The 27,665-nt window shown below is 37.6% G+C and overlaps 1 protein-coding gene across 1 annotated transcript in view; it reads right to left on the bottom strand.

The window, feature by feature from the left end:
• Positions 1-27,665, bottom strand: part of LOC128983243 (uncharacterized) — a 73,844-nt gene continuing 46,179 nt past the window's right edge. The window contains exon 4 of the mRNA XM_054402477.1: positions 1-449. Coding sequence (XP_054258452.1) covers positions 281-449 — 169 coding nt within the window. The 3' untranslated portion in view covers positions 1-280. The remainder of the gene's footprint in view (positions 450-27,665) is intronic.

The following is a 27,665-nucleotide window of genomic DNA, read 5'->3' as shown; positions in this document are numbered from 1 at the left end:
TGAAATTACTATAAATATTTTATCTTATAATACATCTTATACAGATTTTTACAATATCTACCTCAAACAAATTTTAATCAGAAAACCCAAGACACAAAATAAATAGTTGTTTATGGTTACTGATATGGAGATAAAATTAATTGTACTTTAATCCTTTGATCTTAGCTATAAGAATCCTGTTATGCACTTTCATTGGGCAAGTCTCCATTAAAAATTATTTATTGAAGTGGAAAATATTGATGTGTTTAAGTTTCAATTGCAATATTAGCTTAATACAAACTTAATATTCACACATTGTGCTTTGAAAATCATTGTTTGCAGAATCTGGGGTGTAGGAAGTGTAAACTGGCTTTAGACGGGGTATAAGGAAGGTACTGTCACAAGACGCAGGAGGTTTTGGACTTTGAGATGCTGCAGTGCCACTGTTGTTTTCTGCTCCTTCGTGGCTACTAAACTGTTAAGAAATATGTAATTTAAATAGTAAATTATACCTGGGTTAAATAGAACTAAAAGTAATTACAGCAATATGGTGAGTGCCAGTGCACCAGTTAAATATTAATAAACATAACCAACCAAATATTAATTACCTACTATACTCTTTGTATGAAGGGGTTATTTCCAAGCACTCAACCTATTTTCGAAATTTATTTGATCTCAATATTTTAAGGTTGACAAAATACAGAGTAAATTTAAAACGTCTACACTACTAATTTTTGCCGATTCCGAGGCGTTACACCATTCTTGCATCGCTTCTATGACAAACCAAAGATTAGCACAACATTTTGTATAGCTTGTTTAATTTTCATGCCCGTTCTATAGTATTGAATTAAGTTATTATTCTGTATTCGCTGGTTAAAGCAGCTGATTAAAATGTTTTTTTTATTCCTATTTGCATGGATCAATATTATTTGTTACTAGCTGTGTGCCCGTTCTACGCACGGGGGTCTTATAGTATAGTCAGTTTCAAGACTGGAAATAAAACATGTGTTTTATTTAGGATATTATATTATGATCAGATGTAAACAAATATTGTTAATAGTGTTATAGACTTCTTACAAAAGACATGTTCAAATAAAATGTTATCAATTTAGTTCATTCCTAATTATAATTATTATTGTCACGAAAACTATAGACGGTCGTGATACATGGCGCAGCGTGATGCAAACCTACAGATCCAACAGGAAATTGAAGAGATAAGACTTCAAAGAAATCAAATCCATGTCAAGCCTCCAGACAATTTTTCCTTCAACCCCTATGATTGGAGTTCGTGGAAGAAACACTTTGAAAGGTACAGGTCAGTCAGCGATCTACATAAAGCACCTGGGAAAAGGCAAGTTGACATTCTTTGCTACTGTATGGGGGATAAGGCTGAGGAAATATTTGATTCCTTTAATCTAAGCCCTGATGAGTTGGAAAATTATGAATTGATTATGGGAAAATTCTAAAACAATTTCGTTCCCAAAACAAACATAATTTATCAGCGTGCTAAATTTCTTAGACGAAAACAGGGATCCTCAGAGTCTGCTGAAAACTTCATCACAGTCTTACATGCTCTTGCAAAACCATGCAACTGGGGAGATTTAAGGGATGAAATGATTCTCATGCAGCTTATCGTTGGAATGAATGATCAAAACCTTAGTGATCGCTTACAGTTACAAAGCTCACTAAAATTAGAAACTGCAGTTGATGCTCTTCGTAGTTCAGAGGCATTAGTTAGGCAAAAACTTGATCTAGCTGATCCCTCCGTTGATCGGGTAAAATTAAACACCACTTCCAAAAAATATTTTTGTAAGAAAACTGTTCCTAATAACCATGGAAAATACAATCCAGGGAACCTATGTAAATGGTGTGGGAATACTCCATCCCATCGCCGAGGCTTGTGTCCTGCCAAAAATGTTCGGTGTAACAACTGTAAAGCAAACGGTCACTTTGCTAAAGTTTGTTATAAGCAAAAGGTAAATGAAGTCAGTAGTGAACCTCAGTTTGTTAATCATTATTGTACAAATTCATCAAATTCTGAAGAATTCATAGGTCAAATTACCGAAAACAGTGCTCTAAACCCTGAATCTTGGGAAATTGACCTCAGGTTTAATGATTCTGACATTATTAAGTTTAAAATCGATACCGGAGCAGACGTTTCAGTTTTGCCAGCTAATATAAAGCTAAACAAAAAAGTTCCATTGCAACATACGTGTAAAAGACTTTCAGGACCGGATGGGACTCAGTTAGCTGTAAAAGGGATGGTACCTAAATGTAAAGTTAGACTATAAGAACAAATCTTGTTTCGAGCGTTTCTATGTAGCAGAAAAATGTGAAACACCGCTCATAGGTAAAACAGCCATTGAAAAACTTAACCTTCTACAAGTTGTCCGAAGTGTGCCTTCGACTTCGAAGAACTACACAGAAAAGTACAAGAGAAATAATGACTCCAGGCATGCTGCCAAATCCCTTGGAAGTTTGAAATCTGGAGACAGTGTTTGGATATCTGACTTGGGAAAACCTGGAACGGTTGTAAAAACAGCAACTGAGCCACGATCATATATCGTCAGGACTGATACAAGAGACCTAAGAAAAAACCGTTTCCATCTTCTACCATTTCCCAATGACTTGAAAAGTACACCAACAAGAGACAATGTGACAGAACAAAATTCAACAAGTGTCTGTACCAGAAGTCCAAAACCACGAGAGGACAACTCAAGTTACAAGACTAGACACGGGCGTCAAGTACATCCCCCAAGGAGACTCGATCTTTAAGGAGGGGGATGTTTCAAGACTGGAAATAAAACATGTGTTTTATTTGGGATCTATATATTAATTTGAAACTGTTTTTCTTTGTCACAGCTATTTTGAGAGAACGGCTGGGCGTAGAAACTCGGTAAAGGTGTCTAAAGAAAGGTCTTGGTCTGTAGATGAGCCATCAAAAGAGAAACATGGTGAATTCCCTTGGGGCTTTGCCCCAGTGGCCTTTGAATTCCCACCCCATGTTATTCTTATGGAGGAAAACGGGGTTTTTGTCACAGCTAATTTGAGAGAACGGCTGGGCGTAGAAACTTGGTAGGGGTATCCAAAGAAAGGTCTTGGTCTGTAGGTGAGCCCTCAAAAGAGAAACGATGTAAATTTCCTTGGGGCTCTGTCCCAGAGGCCTTTAAAGTTCTCTCTGCAATTTTGTTTACATTACGACCATATGGATAATTTTACACTACTTTTAATGAACCAGCTGTTAATATTAAAATTGTATTCAAAGGTCTACTGAAACTGTCAAAATTAAATGTTTACATTATTATTTATGATTTTAAATGGATTCTCCACTGCATGGCAAGTTTTTTATAGTTTCAACAAAATGATGAATTTATGATACGTTTTAAATGTTTTGTTCCAAAATCTATGCTTTATTGCTCTTAGAAAATTTCAAATTATGAAATAAGTGTGATATATCAATTTCAAAGGAACATATAATTATTCCTTATCAGGTTAGCTTATATATATTGTAAGGTTGGCACTTGCCTTTTTTTCCTACTTTCAATCTCCATTTATTTTTAAATTCAAGAAAGAACATCAGAGATTCATTTATTGGTATAAAAGTTTTTGATAATCGGGTTGAAAATTGTGTCATAGATGAGTCCGTTGAGGATGAGAGCTGTGTGTCAAGTTTTGGAATAGACTAACTACGGAGTATGTTTCATCTATGGTTTTGGTGAAGTAGGTGAACTAATGTCAATTCAGGTATTAAAAAAAAATGTGTTCACGGTTTTTACTTTGATGTACACATGTAGCTAGGTCGAACAACGCATCTAAACCTCACTACATACAAAACATTTGGAAACACAACAGTGTCATCACATCTCATAGCATTTGCATAATTTGTTACCAAGGCTGGACTAGGTTATGGATTTGGTTCCGCAAATGTTCAAGATTTGTGATCGAATTTCCTACAAATATGGTTCATTCCATCCACGAAATACATGCACAGCTTTATGTGATCGATATGGCCAAGGCAAAACTACCCCATAAGCTAATGAATTATCAAGTAAGAACAGGATGATTAAATACATGGGTCGATGTGGCAAGAGAAGGAATTAAAATTGCTGAGATCGAAGTAAGAATGTTACTGCTTTGGAGTGCTTTCTGGAGAATCAGATATTTTTATCAAATACAAAAAAAACTGATTTAATATGCTGATAGAATTCTGTATTTTTATGACCAAAGATGAAGATTTACTTATAAATCCGGATACAATCTGAATGATTTTCCTAAAGCAGATGGAATTAGTGGTTAGTAATAAATATTGACTCTTTCCGTAACATGATAGACTAATTATATGAACTCATTCTCCCATATAGTGAAAGTGGCTTTGGCATGAAACAAACTCATGAACAAACAATTATAAGACTCCTAAAAAACCTTTTGGGCAACCTAAAGCCGATAAAAAGGTGGGAAATATTGTATTAAACGAATTCATCAATCACGTTTTTAGGGAACACAATCGTCATCCTTATTATTGCTTATCCTCCCTTCATTTAACTAAGATTTTAATGCTTTACTCTATCCATCGCAGTTAGCTGAATTTACATAAAACCTCAAGATTAACCGTCGATTTCGACGGGGTTCCACTAGTATTATATTATGATCAGATGTAAACAAATATTGTTAATAGTGTTATAGACTTCTTACAAAAGACATGTTCAAATAAAATGTTATCAATATAGTTCATTCCTAATTATAATTATTATTGTCATGAAAACTATAGACGGTCGTGATACACCTTCTTATATTAAGAACAGCAGTTGGTTTGCATATTTTCAGATATGCTGGCAAAACTATAAACCTTTGCAAAAACAGTATCTGACAGTTTCAAGCCAAAACAAATGCTTCTCAATTAAATGTCACCCGGATCGTGTTGGTCAATATGTTAAATTCAATGATTAAACTAAAAAACGCTTTATAGGCCTAGATCTATGAGGCATAGCCCTAAGGTAGGCCTGAAGTTGAAAGTTACTTTCCACAATGGTTAATAGCTATTTACATTACAAGTGTAGTAAGAGCGTTTTTACATCACGCAGGTGAATGTTGTGCAACGAGCAAAAGCGAGTTGCATAATTCACCGAAGTGATGTAAACACGCTCTTGCGTAATGTGTAACGTATAAGATTTTACCTGACCCGACAATATACAGGAGGCTACGAGCATTATGCTTCATTATCCATTTCACTCATCTTCTAACAGTAACATTCATTTACAAACAAAAGCTAGGTTAGGAAAATTCTTCAAAGCATAACAATAAAATTCAAGCAAACAGCTGATTTCTAGCGTTGAACGTCGTTGGCTCCATAGAGATATATTTTTTTAAGTTATCCACTCAATGTTATTTAAATGGGTTTCATTACCCCACCGAGTGAGTTTTTTTTCAACTTTACATCACTCGTGAAGTGAGGAAGTTGTATACATCACGCTTGGGATAGGGAAGTTTAACATGGCGGGTTAGGTAAAAGTATTTAATGTACTACCTCAACCTCACCATTTAAGACTTTATTCAGGTTGACATTTTTATTTTCAAAGGTGCTCTTGTCCTTTTCGTGACACTGAGAAATAAGGACATTCATGCGTTACCAACAGACATACACACAAAAATACAGAACTCTAATAGCGAATTTGCTACGTTTAAAGCATAACAAAGTACATATAAAATTAGTATTTGAAATATTTGTTAATATCATCAAAGTTTATCATAACAATTTATATTTGCTTGGACCGAAGATGACCCGAAAAGCTGCCGAAATTACGGCTTACTATATGAATGGTCCAGCGATTGCATCACACCGTGAGTAGGAACAGAAAGTGACACATTGGAAAAGCGAGTTTAGCATCATCCATAAACCGTAAACCTCTGTAAACCCACTGCAGTTGTGATTTTTTACTTTACACTTTACACAACCGCCATTGAAGCGCCGTCAATGAGTGGAAACCTTGTTTGTAAGCCATTGGCAACGATCATTAATAAATTTAAGTTTCGCAGCCCTATACAATACTGATTCAAGGTCTTCGTTCTGGTTATCAAAACTCAAGAACAATTTTATACACAAAGAATCTCTGGTTCCTGACCTGGATGATGCCTAGTTATTTAATTTCATTTACGCTTACACTATATTATTCCACTTGCGATGAATTAAATCCGTTATGTAAGAAAAACGTTTTTAATCTCACTTGGTTGAGATTTGCCTTCAAAACGTGATAGGAAATGGTTGCGGTATTTGTAAACAACATTTGTAAACATATCAGTGACAGCCAGAAAAAATTACCTTGATCCAAACAGCCGTTTGTTATTTCATAGATGATTATGTGATGAAAATTGGCCGAAAACTTGTCAAAAATCGCACAAAACTGCATTTTTGAACGTCCGTAATTTTATTTACAAAGTAGTAAGGCCATTTTTTAATGGCTAAAGACACTCTCGCCAATCCAGTGAAAACATTAAAATGACTTGTATCTTGATAGGAACTCCTGTTTTCCTGGAGAAGATAGCGTAAAATGCCATCTTGAGTGTTACAGACAGACAGACAGACAGACAGATGGACAGAAACCGCGTCTCAAAAGGTTCATCCGTTACAAAATGACGGCTGTTCAAAGTTCTTGTGGAATATACCTGCACAGGCCTTAGTTTTGGTAAATACTAATGTCGTATTAACATTAGCTTGAGAGCTGAAATTGTATTTTAAAGTCAACTTAGCTCATAGGCTAAGTTTATTCAATCTTCAAAACAAATTTAACCGGGTTTCAGATTTCCTGGCTAATGTTGACTATGAGTATTTACCAAAACTAAGGCCTGTGCAGGTATATTCCACAAGAACTTTGAACAGCCGCCATTTTGTAACGGATGAACCTTTTGAGACGCGGTTTCCGACATTAAACTCCACTTGACCAGACCTTTAAAATGATGTGCATATCAACCTATGCTCACATTAAAGATTATGAACCTACTCCTCATGGGCCGGCCCCTGGTGAAGGTAAAAAAAATGGTAATGCTTGCAAAAAGAAGTTTTTATACATATAAGTTGATATGAATAAATTGATATGAGGTTTGAATTTTCTAACAAATTTAGTTAAAAAGATATCAAGCCGTTTCCAGACTTTTTTGTCACCCTGTATATACCATTGCTTAGTAATCTATATAAATAAAATTAGAGTTTTGTCTGTACATTGCTCAGAATCATAAATTTTTAGGTTATTTTTAAGTTTTATATATTAAAGAAGCCGAAACAAGTCTCATCTAAATTTCTGTCTGTCTGTCTGTCTGTAACACTCAAGATGGCATTTTACGCAATCTTCTCCAGGAAAACGAGAGTACCTATCAAGATCCAAGTCATTTTAATGTATTCACTGGATTGGCGAGAGTGTCTTTAGCCATTAAAATATGGCCTCAATACTTTGTAAATAAAATTACGGACGTTCAAAAATGCAGTTTTGAGCGATTTTTGTCAAGTTTTCTTTCAATTTTTATCACATAATCATCTATGAAATAACGAACAGCTGTTCGGATCAAGATTATTTTTTCTAGCTGTCACTTATATGTTTACAAATGTTGTTTACAAATACCACAACCATTTCCGATCACGTTTTGAAGGCAAATCCCAACCAAGTGAAATTAAAAAAGTTTTTCTTACATAAAGGATTTAATTAATTGCAAGTGGAATAATATTGTGTAACCGTAAATGAAATTAAATAACTAGGCATCATCCAGGTCAGGAACCAGTGATTCTTTGATTATAAAATTGTTCTGGAGTTTTGATAACCAGAGAGAATACATTGAATCAGTGTTGTATACGGCTGGGAAACTTCAATTTATTAATGATCGTCGTTAATAGCCTACAAACAAGGTTTCCACTCATTGACGGCGCTTCAATGGCGGTTGTGTAAAGTGTAAAGTAAAAAATCACAACTGCAATGAGTGATTGTAACAGAGGTTTACGGTTTATGGATGATGCTAAACTCGCTTTTCCAATGTGTCACTTTATGTTCCTCCTCACCGTGTGATGCAATCGTTGGACCATACAGCCAATAGGCCCATAGCCCATCTCTTGGGTACTTACGACCACCAAATTATTCATAACAACCTTTTCGACGACGATCCTTGATACCGGTACTTTTCTCTAGAATACACGGCCTCCCTACTTAAGAAATAAAATTACAAACGTCCAAAAACCCAGCATTGTGTGATTTTTGTCACATTTCCTTCTAATGTTAAAAGATATACCAATCATTGTTTAGAGAATACGTAATCTATTAAATAACAAAAAGTTGTTAGTATAAGGTTGTTTTTTTTTTCAAACTGACACCAATAAGTTTACATTAAAAGATGTTTACGAATAAAGTAATTAATGGGAAATAACTTTAATTGCCGATAACCTTTTACGAGAAAATCCAAAACCAAGAAATCAATAACCTCGGGACTTGATTAACTCATATAATTGGTCGCATGTACTATAGTTCTTAACTGTAAACGTTGGTTTTTGGTACTGGTTCTTTTCCTTAGGACCGTTGGTAGCAGCAAGAATCATTTTTACGTACCAACACATCACTGTAATTTACAAATTAGTTATCGTTGGTGTTGCACCTTATTTATTACAGGCGTATTCAATTTAATTGATGTCTTAACTGTATAAGTTTTGCTTTTTCTGTCTGGATTCCAAAATTTTAGTTTATGCTAAGAAAACGATAACACATTTCAGTAAAACGTTTATTCAGCAAACCATCATTGTTTAAACTCCTTACGTTGTTTATGTATTAATAGTTCGTGGCCTATTTTAGTAATCTTCGGTCAAAGCGAATATAAATTGCTATGATAAATTTTGATGACAAAGATTTCAAATACTAATTTTATATGTACTTTGTTATCAGAATTCATTGTCCTACTTCTGGATATTGCTTTATATTAATTAAATTATTATTGTTACCTTACAATATCCGTTTAGTGTTCCGTGTGTTGTGTGTGTGTGTGCAAAACATTAGTTTCCCTAAAATTGCTATATTACAATAACCTCATCCAACTAAATCAGGGTTAAATTCAATATTACATTGTAAACTATATGTCTTTTGATTTTGTGAGATTTCGGTTTCAAATAATGCTATCAGAACATAAAAATTTATAGGAAAACCAGGAAAATTACAACAAAAACTAAGTTTTATTTGAAGTTTACTACAAATACCGGGATTTATCTTTCTTATATATTTTCTTATTGTGTTATTATTCAAAAGTAGCCTAATTAATAAAATAGTGACAACATGACAGTTAAAATTCAACAACGGGTAATGGAATTAAAAGGCAAACAAAAAAGTCTTACAAAATATGAATTATTGGCCTAGCACTGAAAGGGTTAACCACTGTGGAAAGTAACTTTCAATTATATGCCTACCTTAGGGCTATGCCTCATACATCTATAAAGCATTTTTTAATTTAATCATTGGATTTAACATATAGACCAATACGAACCGGGTGACATTTAATGGCAAAGCATTTGTTTTTGCTTGAAACTGTCAGATAGGTACTGTATATCAGCTGTTCCTGGAATATTTTACACGTAACACAAAACTGTTGAAATTTTTATGCGTGAAACCCCCAGCTGGTTTTTAATGTTGACATAGTTTTTTTATTTATCAACATAAATAGTTTATTAGGTTTCATTAATATGCCACGCAAGAAAAGAAGTAATTTAGGGTGATTATCTCAATATGCTAAGAGAAGGAGAATGTCACGGACTGTTCAAGAAGTTAGTGAAGAATATGAATCTGATGGTGGTGGTACGAGCCATGATTCTGCAAACGAGCTAGGAGGAAATGAAACATCATTAGATGACTACAAATGCAAATAGTTAGTTCTCACCCTTCAACCAATCGGGAGCGAATGATTGAGACAAGCTGAGACGCAGGATGAGCGAAGGACGAGACAAGAAGAAGATAGAGTGTGACATGACCTACGACGACAAACTGAAACAGAGGACGAACGTGAGGTAAGGCGAGAGAATGACAGAGTGCAGCATGATCTAAGACGACAAGCTGAGACAGAGGACGAGCTTGAGGAGAGGCGAGAGGATGACAGAGTGCGACATGAGGTAAGGCGATATGTTGAGACCTTTGAAGAGCGTGTTTAGTGAAAAGAACCTCATTTAAATAGGAGAAATACCTTAAATAAAAGACTAGAGGTTTCCACTAAATATTATTGTTTAATAATCATTTATTTATTAATTTATTTATTTTACAAGTAATTAACAATTAATTGTTTAGAGCAAATAAAAATAAACCACTTTGGTTGAAAAGCCTAAAAGAATGTCTCTTTGTTTATTTTTCTTTTCATAGCAACCAACACTCAATAAAACTATTTAAAACATCCGTCAGCTGATAAATCTGTCAGCTCACTACAGGAACCCCCTACGAAGACTGGAAGTCCATGGAGTTTTGGAGGGTTCCAAAAAGTCACAAAAAAATAACAAATGACAAAAAAATAATAATAATAACAGCAAGGACAAAGGCGATTTCCATCAAACTGAAATTGGATTCTTGAATGTCACTTTTCTTCCAGACTTTGTCGTATATGACTTTTGAAAATCCACATCTTTTGAAGTTTGAGATACAGTTGAGGGCTTAACTTCATCATTCTGAAGGACATAGGCCGGTTTAACTCTGTCAAGACTAACTTTAACATTAGAACCATTCACTTTTATTGTGATAGTTTTACTGTCTTTCTTGATCACTGGATGAGGTCCGGTGTATGGATGTTGTAAAGATTTTCTCACAGCATCCACTCTCAGAAAAACGTGCGAACATGTGTCCAAATCACGAAAAATGAAGCTTCGGTTAATGCTGTGTCTCTTGATATATGTTGGTTTTATTGATGAAATCTTGAGTCGTAATCGAGACACAAAATTAGTCGGATCCTCTAAGGGTGCTCCAAGGGTAACTTCATCATTCTGAAGGACATAGGCCGGGTTTAACTCTGTCAAGACTAACTTTAACATTAGAACCATTCACTTTTATTGTGATAGTTTTACTGTCTTTCTTGATCACTGGATGAGGTCCGGTGTATGGATGTTGTAAAGATTTTCTCACAGCATCCACTCTCAGAAAAACGTGCGAACATGTGTCCAAATCACGAAAAATGAAGCTTCGGTTAATGCCGTGTCTCTTGATATTTGTTGGTTTTATTGATGAAATCTTGAGTCGTAATCGAGACACAAAATTAGTCGGATCCTCTAAGGGTGCTAGCTGGGTTGTTGGCATAAAATACTCGCCAGGGAGGCGTAAAACCTCTCCAAAAACCATTTCAGCAGACGAGGTGTTCAGATCCACACGGAAAGCATTTCTTATTCCTAGAAGCACTGTGGGTAAGGATTCGACCCACGTGGAGGCGGAGTGGCACATGATGGCCGCCTTGAGTTGTCTGTGGAAACGTTCCACCATGCCATTTGCGCACGGGTGGTAACTTGTTGTCCTTAATCTTGAAAATCCACACAATTTTCCTAACTCAGCAAAGAGTGCAGATTCGAATTGTTTACCCTGGTCTGTTGTTATTCGCAAGGGAACACCATACCTTGATATCCAACAATTGAAAAGAGCTGACGAGACTTCTTCGGCAGAAATACCTTGCAAGGGGTGTGCTTCCGGCCATCTGGTGAACCTATCTACTACTGTAAGACAGTAACGAAGATTTCCAACTTGGGGTAATGGGCCGATGATATCCACATGAATATGTTCAAATCTACAATTTGGCAAAGGGAAATCGTTGATAGGTGTTTGTACATGACGAGTAATTTTTGAACGTTGACACTCTCGACAGGACAAGGTCCACTCTTTACAATCACGATTTATTGAAGGCCAAACATATCTTGAAGTTAACATTTTATTCATGGATTTTATCCCAGGGTGACTTAAGTTATGGATTGAATTAAACGCTTCTCTGCGTAAACATTTGGGAATATACAATCGTTCTCTACCGTTCTTTGTATCGCAGTAGACGAAAACATCAGAGCCAGGAACTGGAACTGGTTGAAGACAAAGTGAAGTACTGTTTTCGAGAATAGACTTAAGTTCCTCATCATTAGATTGAGAATCTGCCAAGAGATGCAGATCAATTTTACTAGTCTTGTTGGCAGAAATAGATTTTATCCTAGAAAAACTGTCTGCTACTATGTTTGAAGCACCAGAAACATGTTGAATGTCAGTCGTGAACTGTGAGATAAATGAAAGATGGTTAGTTTGAACAGGAGGTAGTTTGTCCTTCTTTTGTTGAAAAACGAAAGTGATGGGCTTGTGATCAGTATACACAGTACAGGAGTTAGCTTCTAATATATGTCTGAAATGTTTAACAGACGAATAGATGGCAAACAATTCCCTATAATAAGCAGGCCAACTGGCTTGCTTAGGTGTTAGTTTTTGGGAAAAGAAGGACAGAGGTTCCCATATTCCATCTTGATTCAATTGTTGTAGTACTGATCCTACTGCAGTATTCGATGCATCACAAAAAAGTGCTAATTTACTATTAGCGTTGGGGTGACAAAGTAATGTAGCTTCGGCTAAATGATCCTTACATTTACTGAATTTTTCAGTCAATACATCGGTCCAAGGGACTTTCTGATTCCCTTTTAATGACAAAAGGACAGTGTGGAGAGGGGCTTGAAATTCTGCAGCGTGAGGAATAAACCTGCGGTAAAAGTTCAACATTCCCAAAAATCGCCTAAGACCTTTGGCAGTTTGTGGCAAAGGATAATTCTGAAGGGCGTCAATGCGATCAGGCACAGGCCTGGTTCCGTCAGCGGTGACTTGATATCCCAAAAAAACTACCGAGTCCGTGTTAAATACAGATTTCTTTACATTTATAAGGACACCATATTTGACTAACCTCTTGAACAGAATACGGAGGTGTTCTTCGTGCTCGACCGGATCTTTTGAGAAAACAAGGATATCGTCAATGTAGGGGAAACAAAAACTTAGTCCCTCTACGACTTCATCAATAAACCTTTGAAAAGTTTGACCAGCATTCCTCAAACCGGAAGACATGAACGGGAACTCAAAGAGACCGAATGGGGTCGTTATTGCAGTCTTGGGCACGTCTTCTTTATTAACCGGGATTTGTGTATATGCCTTTACAAGATCTATCACAGTGAAAACTTTACTACCGTATAAACAATTTGAGAAATCATGGATATGTCGAACAGGGTAAGAATCTGGAATAGTGCGGGCATTCACAATTTGAGAAATCATGGATATGTCGAACAGGGTAAGAATCTGGAATAGTGCGGGCATTCAATGCTCGGTAATCGCCACATGGTCGCCACTCATCATTCTTTTTAGGTACCATATGAAGTGGTGATGACCATGGGCTTTTGGAACGACACAAAGTTCCATTTGCTACCATGGATTCAAACTCTAATTTGGCAATTTTATATTTATCTGGAGCTAACCTTCTTGGTCTTGATGAGACTGGTGGGCCAGGAGTCGTATTTATGTAATGCACTGTGTTATGAGGAATAAGTCTTGGTACTCCTAAAGGTTTTGTGATTTCTGGAAATTCCAATAACAGTGGATAGTTTGATGGGTCGGAAGTAATTAATTTAATACTAAATTGCTGAGTATTCATGAACTGACATTTACTTTTTAATTGTGTAATGTTGTCAATTAAGAAACCGTTACTACAATCAGGTAATAAAGAATAGTGAGCTAGGAAGTCAGAACCAATAATTGGAGTGCTTACTTTAGCTATTATGAAATTCCAGACTAGAGTTCTTCGTAGACCAATATTTAAGTTGAGACATAAACTACCATAAGTGTATATTTCAGAGTTATTTGCAGCTCTGAGTTCTATCCCAGATGGTTTTAAGGGTCTTTTGACTAAATTTAGTGGTATACAACTTACGTCTGAACCTGTGTCTATCAGAAACTTATAGCCAGAATTGTTATCAATTACTTGTAACCTGTTGCTGTGGTTGCTGTCAACTCCGGGTGATTCATGAGTTTGGCGTCTATGCACATGACAACTAGTCGACACCGCATCTAGTTGCCTAGTTCGTTTTTTGTAGAAGGGTAAGAGCAAGGGGTCTTGCATTTGGTGGCACGTGATCCATAACGGTTATGATACCAGCAGTAGATGTCATTGTGGGGTGAGTTACTATGCTGTTTACTGGACTGGCTTTGACTTTGTGATCTGAACTTACTATTTTTATATGTCATCAAGTCATCTGAAAGACAGTTAACTTTCTCCTCCAGCATTGAAAGTTTCTCCAAAATTGCCTCAAAACCTCCTCCTTGATTGAGATTGTTGTGACTATGTGGGGTCTGAGAAAAGGTATTCGTTGGCTTACCTCGGTTTGACAAAATAGCGTCACAGCTTATTGCAGGTGAACTCAAAGGTTGAACCTCCTGAATCTTGTCCGCTGTAACTGCCAATGATTCGGTACTGACCCCAGCGCCTAACTGGGTTTGCAGGATGCCTTGAATATGCGCAGGAAGTCGCTGCATCCAGATGATCCTCAGCAAGTCATCTTGAACGCTGCTGCCAGCTAACGATTTCAGTCTTCTGAGAAAGTGGGATGGTGTATCTGTCCCGAGTTCTTCTTCTACGAGTAACTGCTTAATCCTCTTATGTTCTGAGACTGATAATCTTATCAGTTCTTCTTTCAGGCTCGTGTAAGGGTTTTCCAGATTTGGTTTTGAGAGTAAATCCTCTATTTCGGAAGCAGTCATCTCATCTAAGTGTGTCACAACGTGTGTGAAACGAAGGCTCTCATCGAAAATGTGCCATAAAGAGAAAATCGCCTCAATCTGTATGAACCAAAGTGCTGGTTTCTCACGCCAAAAATGGGGAAATTTTAATTGTGGAGATTGCATTGAAGTTGTGTTGTGAGACGGTCTTGGATTTACTGAATTGTTTCTTTCTTGAGTTTTCTGATTCATTGGATTAACCACAAAATCTTCTTCTGAATCATGATTTTGTCTTGAATATTCAGAGTCAACTCCAATGATATCATTAAGTTGTTTTCTGAGATCTTGGTTTTCCTCTTCCATCAGTTTTAGTCTTGCCAATACTTCTTCATTGATTTCCATTATGTGTTCTTGATGTGTTCAAATCGGGGTCACCAATTTTAGTGAAAAGAACCTCATTTAAATAGGAGAAATACCTTAAATAAAAGACTAGAGGTTTCCACTAAATATTATTGTTTAATTTATTTATTAATTTATTTATTTTACAAGTAATTAACAATTAATTGTTTAGAGCAAATAAAAATGAACCACTTTGGTTGAAAAGCCTAAAAGAATGTCTCTTTCTGTCTCATGGCACATATACAGACCTTGAGATTCGCATCTGGTTTAATATTGCAGGTGTTGTATTAAAGAGCACATCCAGGGAAATTCATTAGGAGTAAATCTGTGAACACAAACAGCGGCAGAGTATCTATGATTACAGAGGAAGACCATCGTAGCCTCGAAGGACAAAAGATTTTTGCATTTCCACCAGAAGATACCCCGCTGATAAGCACACAATTAATGACAGATGAGGATCTACAGCACACATGCCGCATCCACCTTATTGACACACAACACCCAACATCATGTGAATACAAAACACTGCCACCCGAAGCTAGACCTACTATAATCAGGAGACTACAAAATAGAAACCTATCCTTTAACAACTTTATTACAGCTCAAGACAACGAGGACAACACTCACATTGTCATATGCTCAACAGGAATAAATGGCAATTGGAAGAGGAAACTGTTCCGGTTCCTTGAATTGGCAAACGATTGTATAAAATTCCCAGTACTTTTCTCTATCAGACTCGAAGAATTCATAGAAACTGCCAGCCTCAGCAAACTACACATCAGAGAAATAATACAAATACTACTACAATATTCATGTAATGCCTACCTACATCGTTTCCGGATTTATACACAAACAAAAGACAACAAAAAAATTATTGATGATCTCATTGACCACACTACAGACAGGGTACAAAGGAAAATAGCAAAAATATTCCCAGGAAAAGAAAAAACCTCGTACTACAGTACTTGGAGAACAACTCGGGGAACGTACACAGGAATTAACACCTATCAACCTCCATGTCTACCATCCAACAGTGAGGAAAGCTTTGCTCAAGCAGCGATGCTTGAGCAAAGAGAACTTTGGAAGTCAAAAGAATCGATGTTGCTACACCACCTTAACACCATATACAAGGAGTACAATATAAGCAGCCTCCAAAAAGACGACCCTAAACTCCAAGACTTCTGCAATAGAACCAAAAACAAATACGCCATCATAAACCTGAACACTGGAAACTTCCTCACCCAACAAGAAACAACACACCCAACACCTTACCAATTCGGTTTCGATGGAGCACGTCTAGTGCAACTACTGAGGAAAGGTAATGGAAATTATGCAACTGCTCCAAACAACATAGCAATTAATCAAAACATCTTAGTATCAGACGAGACAATACTCCTAAACGAACTACATCTCTATAATAGCACAAAACACATTGACATTAAAAACTCTTACAACACTAAACTGAACTTAGTCCAAGGTGTGCCAGGATGTGGGAAAACAACTTTCCTACTCAACAACTATGCTACAGGGGACCTCATCCTGTTTCCTACAAGAGATGCGGCAATGGACTTCCGACAGAGATACAAAACCAACCACCCAGACCATAGCCAGGCAAAATGCAATGACACCTTCCGAACCGTGCATTCATTCATAATAAACTCCACCCAACATCTTAAGAGAGGAAACACATATAACAGGCTCTTCATCGACGAAGCCCTAATGACGCATGCCGGAGAAATACTCTTTGCAGCCATTTTATCAACTGCTAAAGAAGTATTGCTTATTGGCGACATGAACCAAATACCATATATAAACAGAGCAGAGAACCTAGAAGTTAAATACCACAACATTACAGAAATAGCCACAACAACAAAAATACTAAACACCACATACAGATGCACAAAGAGCACCACAGCCATCCTCTCAAAATTCTACAGCCAAGGAATGCAAATCACCAACCAGACAGAGAAAGAACTGGCGACACAGCAGTATCAGGGACTAGAAAGCCTGAACCTCACTCTCAACAAAAATAAATACAAATGCTTGGTCTTCAAACAAGCTGAGAAAAGAGAACTAAACAAGCTAGGTTTCAACGCATCTACGATACATGAATTTCAAGGACGGCAAGCAGAAAACATAGCTGTCATACGAACATCTGCTAAGAGAGAAGAAATTTATGAATCGCAGCACCACTGCATCGTTGCTATCTCAAGGCACACACACTCATTCCTTTACATAACACCCAGCAGTAATGATAAACTAGGCCGTTGGATACAACAAGCAAACTTGCTTAGCTCCCAGGAACTTTCCAAATACCACATCAACATTGAGAAAATCGCAGAACCACCCCTCCCAAAGTATAAAAACACACTACAAACTAACAAAAACCAAAGTTGCACACAAGAACCCCTAAACACTCCCACCTTCCAACATCATTTTTAGAAGAACACCCTCATCCCAGAGAAAAGCACAAAAACCAGCTCAAAGATGTAACACATCCCCTCCGACACTCCGTACAGTAAAATTCCAAACACCTAATAGCCAACAAGGACTTAAAATTCTACACCAAAACATAAATTGGTTATCTAAAAAAACTGATAGACTAGCACACTTCCTCCAAGATGAAGACCCGGACCTGATCATAATAACAGAGCACGGCGTAGCACAACAAAACTTGCAAAACACGTGGGTAGAAAATTACTCACTTATTGGAGGCTTCTCAAGGAAATCCCATGTCAAAGGAGGAGTGGTCGCTTATGTAAGAAGTGGCTGGGAAAAGCATGTATCACTCATATGCACAAGTAGCGAGGAAACAGAACTAATTTGCGAAACTGTGCTCTTTGAACTGAAGCTAAACAGGAATCCACTGCTGGTCCTCGGAGTATACAGGCCACCAAGTGCAAACCTAGACCAAGCCATCGATATACTCTCTGAACAACTGGAAACAGTGCTCACTACGGATAAGCAAATATTAATAATGGGAGACATCAATGTAAACAACCTAGTTGATGACAATGAAAACGAAAAAATTGAAGAACTCCTAACCTCCTTCAATATCTCAAGACTGAGGCTACCTCCCACTCGAATTACAAGTGACTCAGAAACATCAATAGACTGGATATGCTCAAACATTGATAATCAACAAATAGAAACCTCAGTTATAACATCAGGACTATCTGACCATACCGCACAAATCGCAAAAATCATCACTAGAAAACCGATCATCAACAACATCAAAGAAAATAAACGAATCTTCAACAGAACAACAATAGATAATTTTAAGACACAGCTACAAGAACAAGACTGGGAAACTATAATACAAACTCATGACGTAGATGAAGCCTACAACAATTTCAGCAACATCTTCCAGACAACACTAAACCACGCCTGCCCTCTTAAAACGTCAAGAGTTAAACAACATAAAAGGAGACAGTGTTGGAATCAAGAATCGGCTAGACTTAAAAATGAATATATAAAGGCCTTAGAAAAGGAGCAAACAACCGGACTTATGGAAGACAAAGCCAGAACAACTATTAAAAAAAGGGAGTACTACCAGCATTTGAAAATGCTTCGGAAAGAAAACAACACAGCTCACATAAACCAGGCTGAAAACAAGTCTAAAGCACTGTGGCAAACAATAAACCGAGAAAGGGAAGCGAGATCAAATACTGAAAACCAAATCCATCTTCAAGTCAACAATAAAACAATAGACGACCCAATAGAAGTTTCAAACTGTTTTAATGATTTTTTCTCATCAATAGCCGACCGAACACTCCAAAATAACAATAACTCTAGAACCAATGCCTTAACAGACCACTTACCAGCAACACATCACACACTCCAGTTCAGACGGGTCACACAAGAAGAAGTGCAAAAGGCCATTCAATCTCTAAAGATGAAAAATTCATCCGGAACTGATGAGGTATCAGCTAAACTTCTAAAAAACTGTAAAAATGAAATAGTAATACCCCTGACAGACCTCATAAATAAATCACTCTCACAAGGAAAATTCCCAGATAAATTAAAAATAGCTAAAGTCTACCCAAAATACAAAAATGGACCAACGATAGAAAGAAACAGCTACAGGCCAATCTCCCTAATATCAACATTTTCAAAAATAATCGAAAAGATAGTACTAGCCCAACTCCTACACCATCTTCAAGAACACAACCTTCTCAATAGTCAACAGCATGGATTTATCAAAGGCAGATCGACAGCCACAGCCTTAATACAACTGACGGAGCACATACTAGACCAACTAGAAGAAGGCAGCACTTCAACAAGCCTCTTCCTAGATTTTAGTAAAGCTTTCGACTGCCTAAACCACGAACTTCTTCTACTCAAGCTGGAAACACTAGGCGTGAGAGGAAGAGCAGCAGAATGGTTTAAAAGCTACATTAGTAACCGGAAACTGCTTGTGGAAATAGCCTACATAAAGAAAAACACAAAGTATAAGGCCCAATCCAAAGCTGTAGACGTGCAAAGAGGAGTACCCCAAGGATCAGTACTTGGCCCAGTCCTTTTCCTCCTTCTCACGAATGACCTACCTAGTTGGATTGGGGAAGATGGACACACCACCATGTACGCAGATGACACGGTTCTCACATTTGCGGACAAAACAATGGAAAATCTGGAAGAGAAAACCAACACACAACTCCAGAGAACAAAGCAATACTGTACCTCCAACGACCTAGTTCTAAACGAAAGCAAAACCGTTCAAATGACTTTCACCACCAAACGCAACAACACAGACATTACAATACCGGGACTACAAACACAAAATACCACAAAATACCTAGGCATCATAATTGACTCCAAGCTATCATGGAAACCCCACATAGACCAGCTCTGCAAAAAGCTAAGTTCAAGTCTCTACGTTATACGTAGGATCAAGCAAGCTTGCAGCCCAGAAGTAGCCAAAGTTGCATATTTTGCTCTATTCGAGTCCCACCTCAGATATGGCATTGCGACTTGGGGTGGAACATCAAAAGGCAACCTGGAAAGGGTACTCCTAAAGCAAAAAAGAGCAATTAGATGCCTTGCCGACCTGAACTACAGAGACAGTTGCCGAGAAGCCTTCAAGAACCTTAAAATTCTCACATCAATTTCACTCTACATAAGAGAAGTCATTATCCACACCACTAAAACAGCCCAGCCAAGACACAGAGACATACACCAGCACAACACACGACATGCCGCCAATTTTTCCCTCCCACAACACCATCTGAGTCTGTACGAGAAGAAACCATCCTACAAAGGTGCTCTGTACTTTAACAACCTACCAGAGCACCTCAAGAGAGATCAACCCAATCTGCTCAAGAAGCACCTGACAACATGGCTTTTGGACCGGCCGTTCTACTCTGAGGATGAATTCTTAAACAATAAGCTACCATGAAAAAAAGAAGAAAAAGAAGAAAAAAATTCTAATTGTAATTGCAAATTACTGTAATAGTTTACGTACATACTGTACATTTTATGTACCTGACGCATGAATGTTCTCTAGGAATATTTCAATAAAGATTTTGTCTTTTGTCTATTGTCTATTGTCTATTGTTTTTGTTTATTTTTCTTTTCATAGCAACCAACATTCAATAAAACTATTTAAAACATCTGTCAGCTGATAAATCTGTCAGCTCACTACACGTGAAGCCCGCCTCTTTATTGACAACCAAAGGTGCCATCGCACTGTTCAACAATACAATCTAATGTTGCAAACTGAATCCATCCGTATTGAGATTCTTAGAGCTGAACAAAGCCAAGAAGAAATAAATGCCAGAACTACTGCAGACGCCGAAAGACACAATGTGACAAGGCAAATCGAGACTGCCCAAGACAGGCTCGACAGACTACAACTAGAAAGGACCCGGCATATACACAGAAACGCCATACAGTGGCAACAGAAACACAACAGTGGGTTCATGTATGATCCACTAATAAACTACAGTGAAGGTGCCAACATCTGAAACTTTGACATCGTTTGTAGGTACTGTCATGCTTTGAGATGGGCGAAAGAACCAACCGGAATTTGTTGTGCGTCCGGTAAAGTATCGCTTCCAACAATCTTAGAGGCACCAGAGCCTCTTCGGTCGTGGTTAATGGAGGACACCCCCCAGTCTTGCAATGTGCTCAGTAACATCAGAGCATACAACAGTGCATTTCAGATTACTTCATTTGGAGGAAATGAAATACGCGAAGGACCGTACATGCCGACATTTAAGGTTCAAGGCCAAGTTTATCATCTTATTGGATCTATTTTGCCACCTGCTGGACAACCTGCATCCTTTCTTCAGATTTATTTTTCTGGAGATAGTCAGACCCAGCTTGAAATTAGGTCTAATTTGTTTAACGACCTTGATGCTAACATTTTGTCCTCCCTACAGACAATGCTACATCACAACAACACCTATTTACAGAACTTCAATACTGCAATGGAAACTTTGCCTCCTGACACTCCTGACTATCAAATTGTAATTAGGGCTGATAAACGCCCAGCCGGAGAACACCCAGGAAGATTTAACGAACCCACGGTCAATGAGATTGCAGTGTTGATGGTCGGAGAACCCAGTGACCGACGAGACATTATTTTAAATTCCAGACAAGATGGTCTGAAGCGAATTTATGAGACCCACCAATCGTATGATGCCCTCCAATAGCCCCTCATGTTTTGTAGAGGCGAGGATGGGTATCACTTTAACATAAACCATGTAAACCCCACTACTGGGCAGGCAACTACTAAGAAGACCAGCTGCCGGGAGTTTTACGCCTTCCGTATAATGGTCAGAGAAGGTGATGCAAACCACATCCATCACTTCAAGCAGCTTTTGAACCAATTCTTGGTAGATATGTATGCGAAGGTGAAGTGAGAGATTATTGTACTTGAGAACTCATCAGAAAGAACTAAGATCGGAAAACTATGTACATCTTCAAGACGCTTTAGGAAGAGAAGACAGCGTAGAACAGATGGGTCAAAAGATTATTTTACCCTCCACCTTCACTGGGGGACCTAGATATATGCATTCCCGAACCCAGGATGCTTTCTGCTACGTTCAAAAGTTTGGATGTCCTGATCTCTTCTTAACGATAACAACCAACCCAAAATGGCAAGAAATCACAAGTGTTATTGGAGAACGACAATCTGCTTTGGATCGCCATGACATAGTGTCTCGGGTTTTTTACCTTAAACTAAAGTGTCTCAAGGAGCTTCTCACCAAAGGTCAAATTTATGGCGCAGTTCGCTGCTTTATGTACTCGGTGGAATGGCAGAAGCGTGGGTTGCCTCATGCACATATTTTAATTTGGTTGGAAGAGTCCATTCCCCCAAACAGAATAAACGAAACCATTTGTGCAGATATACCTGACGCTGAAGGTGATCCTGAGCTTTTCAGCATAGTTAAAAATCACATGTTGCACGGCCATTGCGGTGTTTTCAACGTAAGGCGTCGCCAATTTCCATGTATGAAGAATGGACATTGTAGTAAAAGGTACCCTAGACCTTTTGTAAATGAAACTATAACAGGAGATAATGGCTATCCCACGTACAGGAGGCGTGCACCACAAGACGGTGGCCATCAAGTGCTTATTAAAGTCGGTAGCGAGCAGGTTCCTGTAGACAACCGATGAGTTGTACCCTATTCTCCTGTTTTATCTAGAACTTTCAAGACCCATGTTAACTTAGAGTACTGCAGCAGCGTGAAGTCAATAAAGTATATATGTAAGAATATAAATAAGGGAACAGACCAGGCAACTTTTATTGTGAATAACAACGCTGATGAAATCCAAACGTACCAGAGTGGGCGATACGTTTGCACGTCAGAGACGGTTTGGCGAATACTCTCTTTCCCTATACATGAGAGGTTCCCTGCTGTCTGTCATCTTGAAGTCCACCTACCAGATGAACAGCGAATATACTTTCAGCCAGATAATGTCAGAGAGCAAATGGAGAGAAAAACCACACCAATGGCATTCTTTGACCTCTGCCAAACAGATGCGTTTTCCCGGACTCTTCTCTAAAATGAAGTGCCTTCCTACTATACTTACTCCAGACAAAGAGGCTGGACAAGGAGACTGAGAGGGCAATCAGTGGCAGGCCATCCAGATATACGACAAGACTCTTGCATAGGAAGAGTTTACACCGTTCATCCTAGCTGCAATGAACCCGCCTTCTACCTCCGCCTTCTCCTACACTCTGTTCGGGGTCCGACCTCATTTGACTATCTAAAGACGGTTAACGGTGAATACCATCCTACTTTTCAGTCTGCATGCAGGCACTTGGCCTCCTGGAGGACGACTCCTGTTATGAGGATACACTAAGAGAAGCATCTGTTTCTCACAGCCCTCAGAAATTGAGAGATCTCTTTAGTGTCATGTTGGTGTTTTGTAACTTGAGCAATCCCCTTGATCTGTGGATGAGATTTAGAGACTTTTTTGCTGAGGACTTCTTAAGATCGGCTCAACAGGTGGATCAAAATGCAACATACGAAAACAATCTCAACCTTTATGATTTGTGCCTAACTAACCTGCAAGATACGATTACTCAAATTGGTGGACTGCAACTAAACAGTTACAATTTACCAATGCCTATTATGGCTGTTAACGATTTAAATATTGAATAAGTTAGGGAAACCAATTACAACCCTCTACAGCTTCGCGCTTTCGTAGAGGAGAACTACCAGAAACTAACAAACGAACAGCGAGACGTCTATCACACTGTTCTTTAGCTCAATAGGCTTAAGATACTTTTCCTTGACGCTTCTGGAGGAACAGGGAAAACATTCCTTACCAACATAATTCTGGCACAAGTAAGAAGTGAACAAAAAATAGCCATTGCTGTAGCCTCATCAGGGATTGCAGCTACACAACTACCAGGTGGGAGGACTGCTCATTCAATGTTTAAAATCCCTCTTAATGTCAATCACACTGAATTTCCAGTAGGGATGGACGAGATTGGATTTTTAGTTCGAGACGAGACGAGACGAGATTTTTTATTTCTCATAAAATTTCGAGACGAGATCGAGACGGGATATCCCTTCTCATACACAACGGGAAATGCACGTTCAAAATTTTTACCTGATTTTGTAACATTGTTAGATGATTGTTTAAATACAAAAATAATGATAATAGGCAAGAATATTTACAATCTTTTGTTAAAAACATCAGCATAAATTTTTTTTATTAATCACGCCTAACTTATTAAAAATGCCTACGATTAGGAAACAAAGTGATATCAGTTAGGATAGAGTTCAACTTATCCTAAAATAAAATAAATCATAAAATAAAAGCAATATTAATTTTTATAAAATAGTTACTTGTTTTGACTTTTTATAGTAATAAAACATTTCTCACACTGCTTACACTTAACAAAACTTCTCAAATGTTATTAAAGTAATATTATTAAAATAATTAAAGTAATATTTACAATTAAAGAATTAATTAAATAAGAACGCCTTCGCAAAGGAAACGCAACTACAACACGCTCCTGTATTGCGGGTATTGCATTGACTTTCTGCAGGCGTTTTTAATTTTTTTTTTATTATTATTCTTGTCTTGATAAAAATCTCGGCCAAAAAGAAATCTCGTCTCGTGTAACGAGATTTAAAATTTCCCGAAAATTTCCCGAAATTTCGAGACTTGACCATCCCTAATTTCCAGTTTGCTCTGTTTCAAGGAACTCCCCAATGGCTCGAGTACTTCAAGATTGTTCCCTAATTGTATGGGACGAATGCACCATGGCCCACAAAGCTGCCATTGAAGCATTGGACCGTACATTGAAAGACATTAGAAACAGCCCAACTACCATGGGGGGAGTAACTGTGATGTTTTCTGGCGACTTCAGACAAACTCTGCCTGTTGTGGTGCGGGGAACGAGGGCTGATGAGATCAATGCATTTCTGAAGCGATCCACATTGTGGCCAACCATTGAACGCCTCTCACTGACATTGAATATGAGAGCTGTTTCTATTGATCAACAACGAGATGAGGAATTCTCAGAAATTCTAATGAGGCTTGGAGACGGAACTTTAGATAATATAAATGGTATAATAACGATCCCCCCTTCACTTGGTGTTGTTGTCAGCTCACAAGATGAACTGATAACCAATGTCTTTCCAGGAGTTCATGACTTACTTAAGATGGAGAGTGCATGGCTCTGTGATCGTGCGATTCTCACTCCCAAAACTTCCACAGCGAAGAACGCACGTATACATCTGTGAACACCGTCCTGAGAGAAGATGATGCTGTAAACTACCCGGCAGAGTTTCTCGACTCAGTTTTAGCACCCGGCTTGACTGACCATGAACTCACTCTGAAGGTTGAAGCTCCAGTGATGCTGCTGAGAAACTTACGTCCACCTAAACTGTGTAATGGAATGCGTCTCCGTATTCGCATTTTTCATCAAAACATCATTGAAGCAGAGATTCTCACGGGTTGTAAGTGGCGTGTTCCAGAGTGAGATTGAGCAGAAGCCTATTTACTCATGCTCCGGGCGGCAAGACTGAAAACATAATGTATGAGGAGGCACTAACATAAGTCTAACATTTTATATTGTGTTTGTTTTTAATACGCCTTACTTATACTTACGTTCCTTATTGTTATAACTCTTTATTTTTGTTATTACTTTAAATTAAATGCTTGGATTTATACTTGACTTAATAAGAGTCCTGATTGTATTTAATTTTACTGTATATTGTATTCAACCCGTACAAAGAACAGGTTCACAGCTAGTACAACCTAAGAGTAGTAAATGATCAATTGTATTAATCGGACTGTTCTCTTATGTACTGTATTTTGTAATTTGCTAGCTTACTGTAGATGGTTTTTCATAACCAAATGTCATTAGTCTTTCTTTATTTACATTTACGTTGTTTTGTTAATTGGTAACCATCATAACAACCCATAAGTCCAATGTTAAGCATTTTAGATTAGTTTTAATTTGTACAGACAATATCAAATTGAAATTTGTTTGTGTAATAACATGCTCACTGTTTGTCAAAATAACCCTGGAAAGTTTGGCTTTAATATGTTCAGCCTTAGTTATCTGATTACATAGTTTGCATAAGTTCCGATCTCAAAGAGCTTTGCTCGCTCCAATCAATCAATTCTGTCAATCATTAAATTAAAAGAGTAATGCGAGTCTTTTTTGTCTCTACGATAAGATAAATTATTAATTGGGACATTAGTGATGATTCATATTTTGTTTCGTTTGTATAAGTAAAACATTGACTATCTTCAATGGTTTTATTGTCTGTTCCATAAACATAACAGTTAGTTGTTTTGTTTTGACGGATGTCGATTGCAATTTCACTGTGACCACAGACTGAAACTGGTTTTCCCAGTGCATGTTCAACATTCCTGCATAGTTCCTGATTTAAAAAATTTACGCGAACATCCCGGGATTCGTAGTCTGTATGGTCAGCCTGGTAGGGTCTCAAAGCAGAGGCTCAAGATCCCTCTTGCCCATATAGATGTCCGCCCATGTGTCTAATCCATCATAAGTTCAAACCAAATAGATCTGCTCGTTGCAACCTACTCCTCTTTATTAATGGATTTCATAAATATAAATTTACTTAAGATATATAATCAATATTCCAACCAAATAAGAATGGTTTAAGACCTCTCCCACTTTTCTGCAACTTACCAGACGTCCATAATTTTCTGGTAAAAATTTTGTCTTACAGAATTATATATATAGATTTTAATTTTGATTTCTGGATAATGAATTAGAATTTGTTTTAATGGGCATTGTTCATTAGGACTTGATTCTTCTGTAAGTAGGAATTCTCTGTCACAATAAATAGATAATACATATAGTTTGAACGTCTTGGTCATTTGATTTATAATTATTAATTTGCCTACTTAATTAATCCGATTTTGTTAACATTTGGCACAGAAGATCTTTGTTCATTTAACTTAGATTCTGATGTCGAGTGTAGACAACTATTATCGACAGTGCCTAACAGTTTAAAGGCTCCTTATATTAGTTAGGAGTTGTTGGGGAAATATTTGGTTGATTTGGACTTCGTTCGATCGTCATGTGGCGTATTTGTTTTTGTTCATGGGTAGGATATCGCCTTCCTTCCTTTTGATCAACGTGGTAATTGGGTTTGAAACTTTGTTGGTTATTCACTGTTGGTTGATAATTATTTGTCCTACGGTCGTTATATGTATTGTAAGAGCGATCATTTGGTTGAGGTGTTGGCCGGTAGTATTGGTTCTTTGGAGCATGGGCTCTATTATCGTAACGGTTCTGATTTGAATCTGATCCCCTCCATTCTTTCAAATTTGGATCATTGTAATCTTCATTTCTTCGTGGTTGCTTGTTGAATTTGTTTTGCGGATTTTGATGTAAATTTGAGATGGATGGTTTTTGTTGATTTTTATTCTGTTGATCTTTGATGTCTTCCCGTAAAAGTAAGGCTTCAAACCCTTGGATAGTAGTTATATTTTGTACTCGTCGTGCATTCTGGATTAATTCTTCAAAGTGTTCACTCAGACAGTCTACAATTTCTTCTTCGTTGAGGGGTGGTGTCAATGATTGTAACGTGATTACACGTTCGACAAAATATTCAGATCGTGAAAGATTACCAT

The sequence above is a fragment of the Macrosteles quadrilineatus genome, unplaced genomic scaffold, assembly GCF_028750875.1.
Source record: "Macrosteles quadrilineatus isolate MER2022 unplaced genomic scaffold, UCM_ALF_1.0 Scaffold_1__1_contigs__length_201487025, whole genome shotgun sequence".
Lineage (NCBI taxonomy): Eukaryota > Metazoa > Arthropoda > Insecta > Hemiptera > Cicadellidae > Macrosteles > Macrosteles quadrilineatus.
This window is presented reverse-complemented; position numbering and strand designations above follow the sequence as displayed.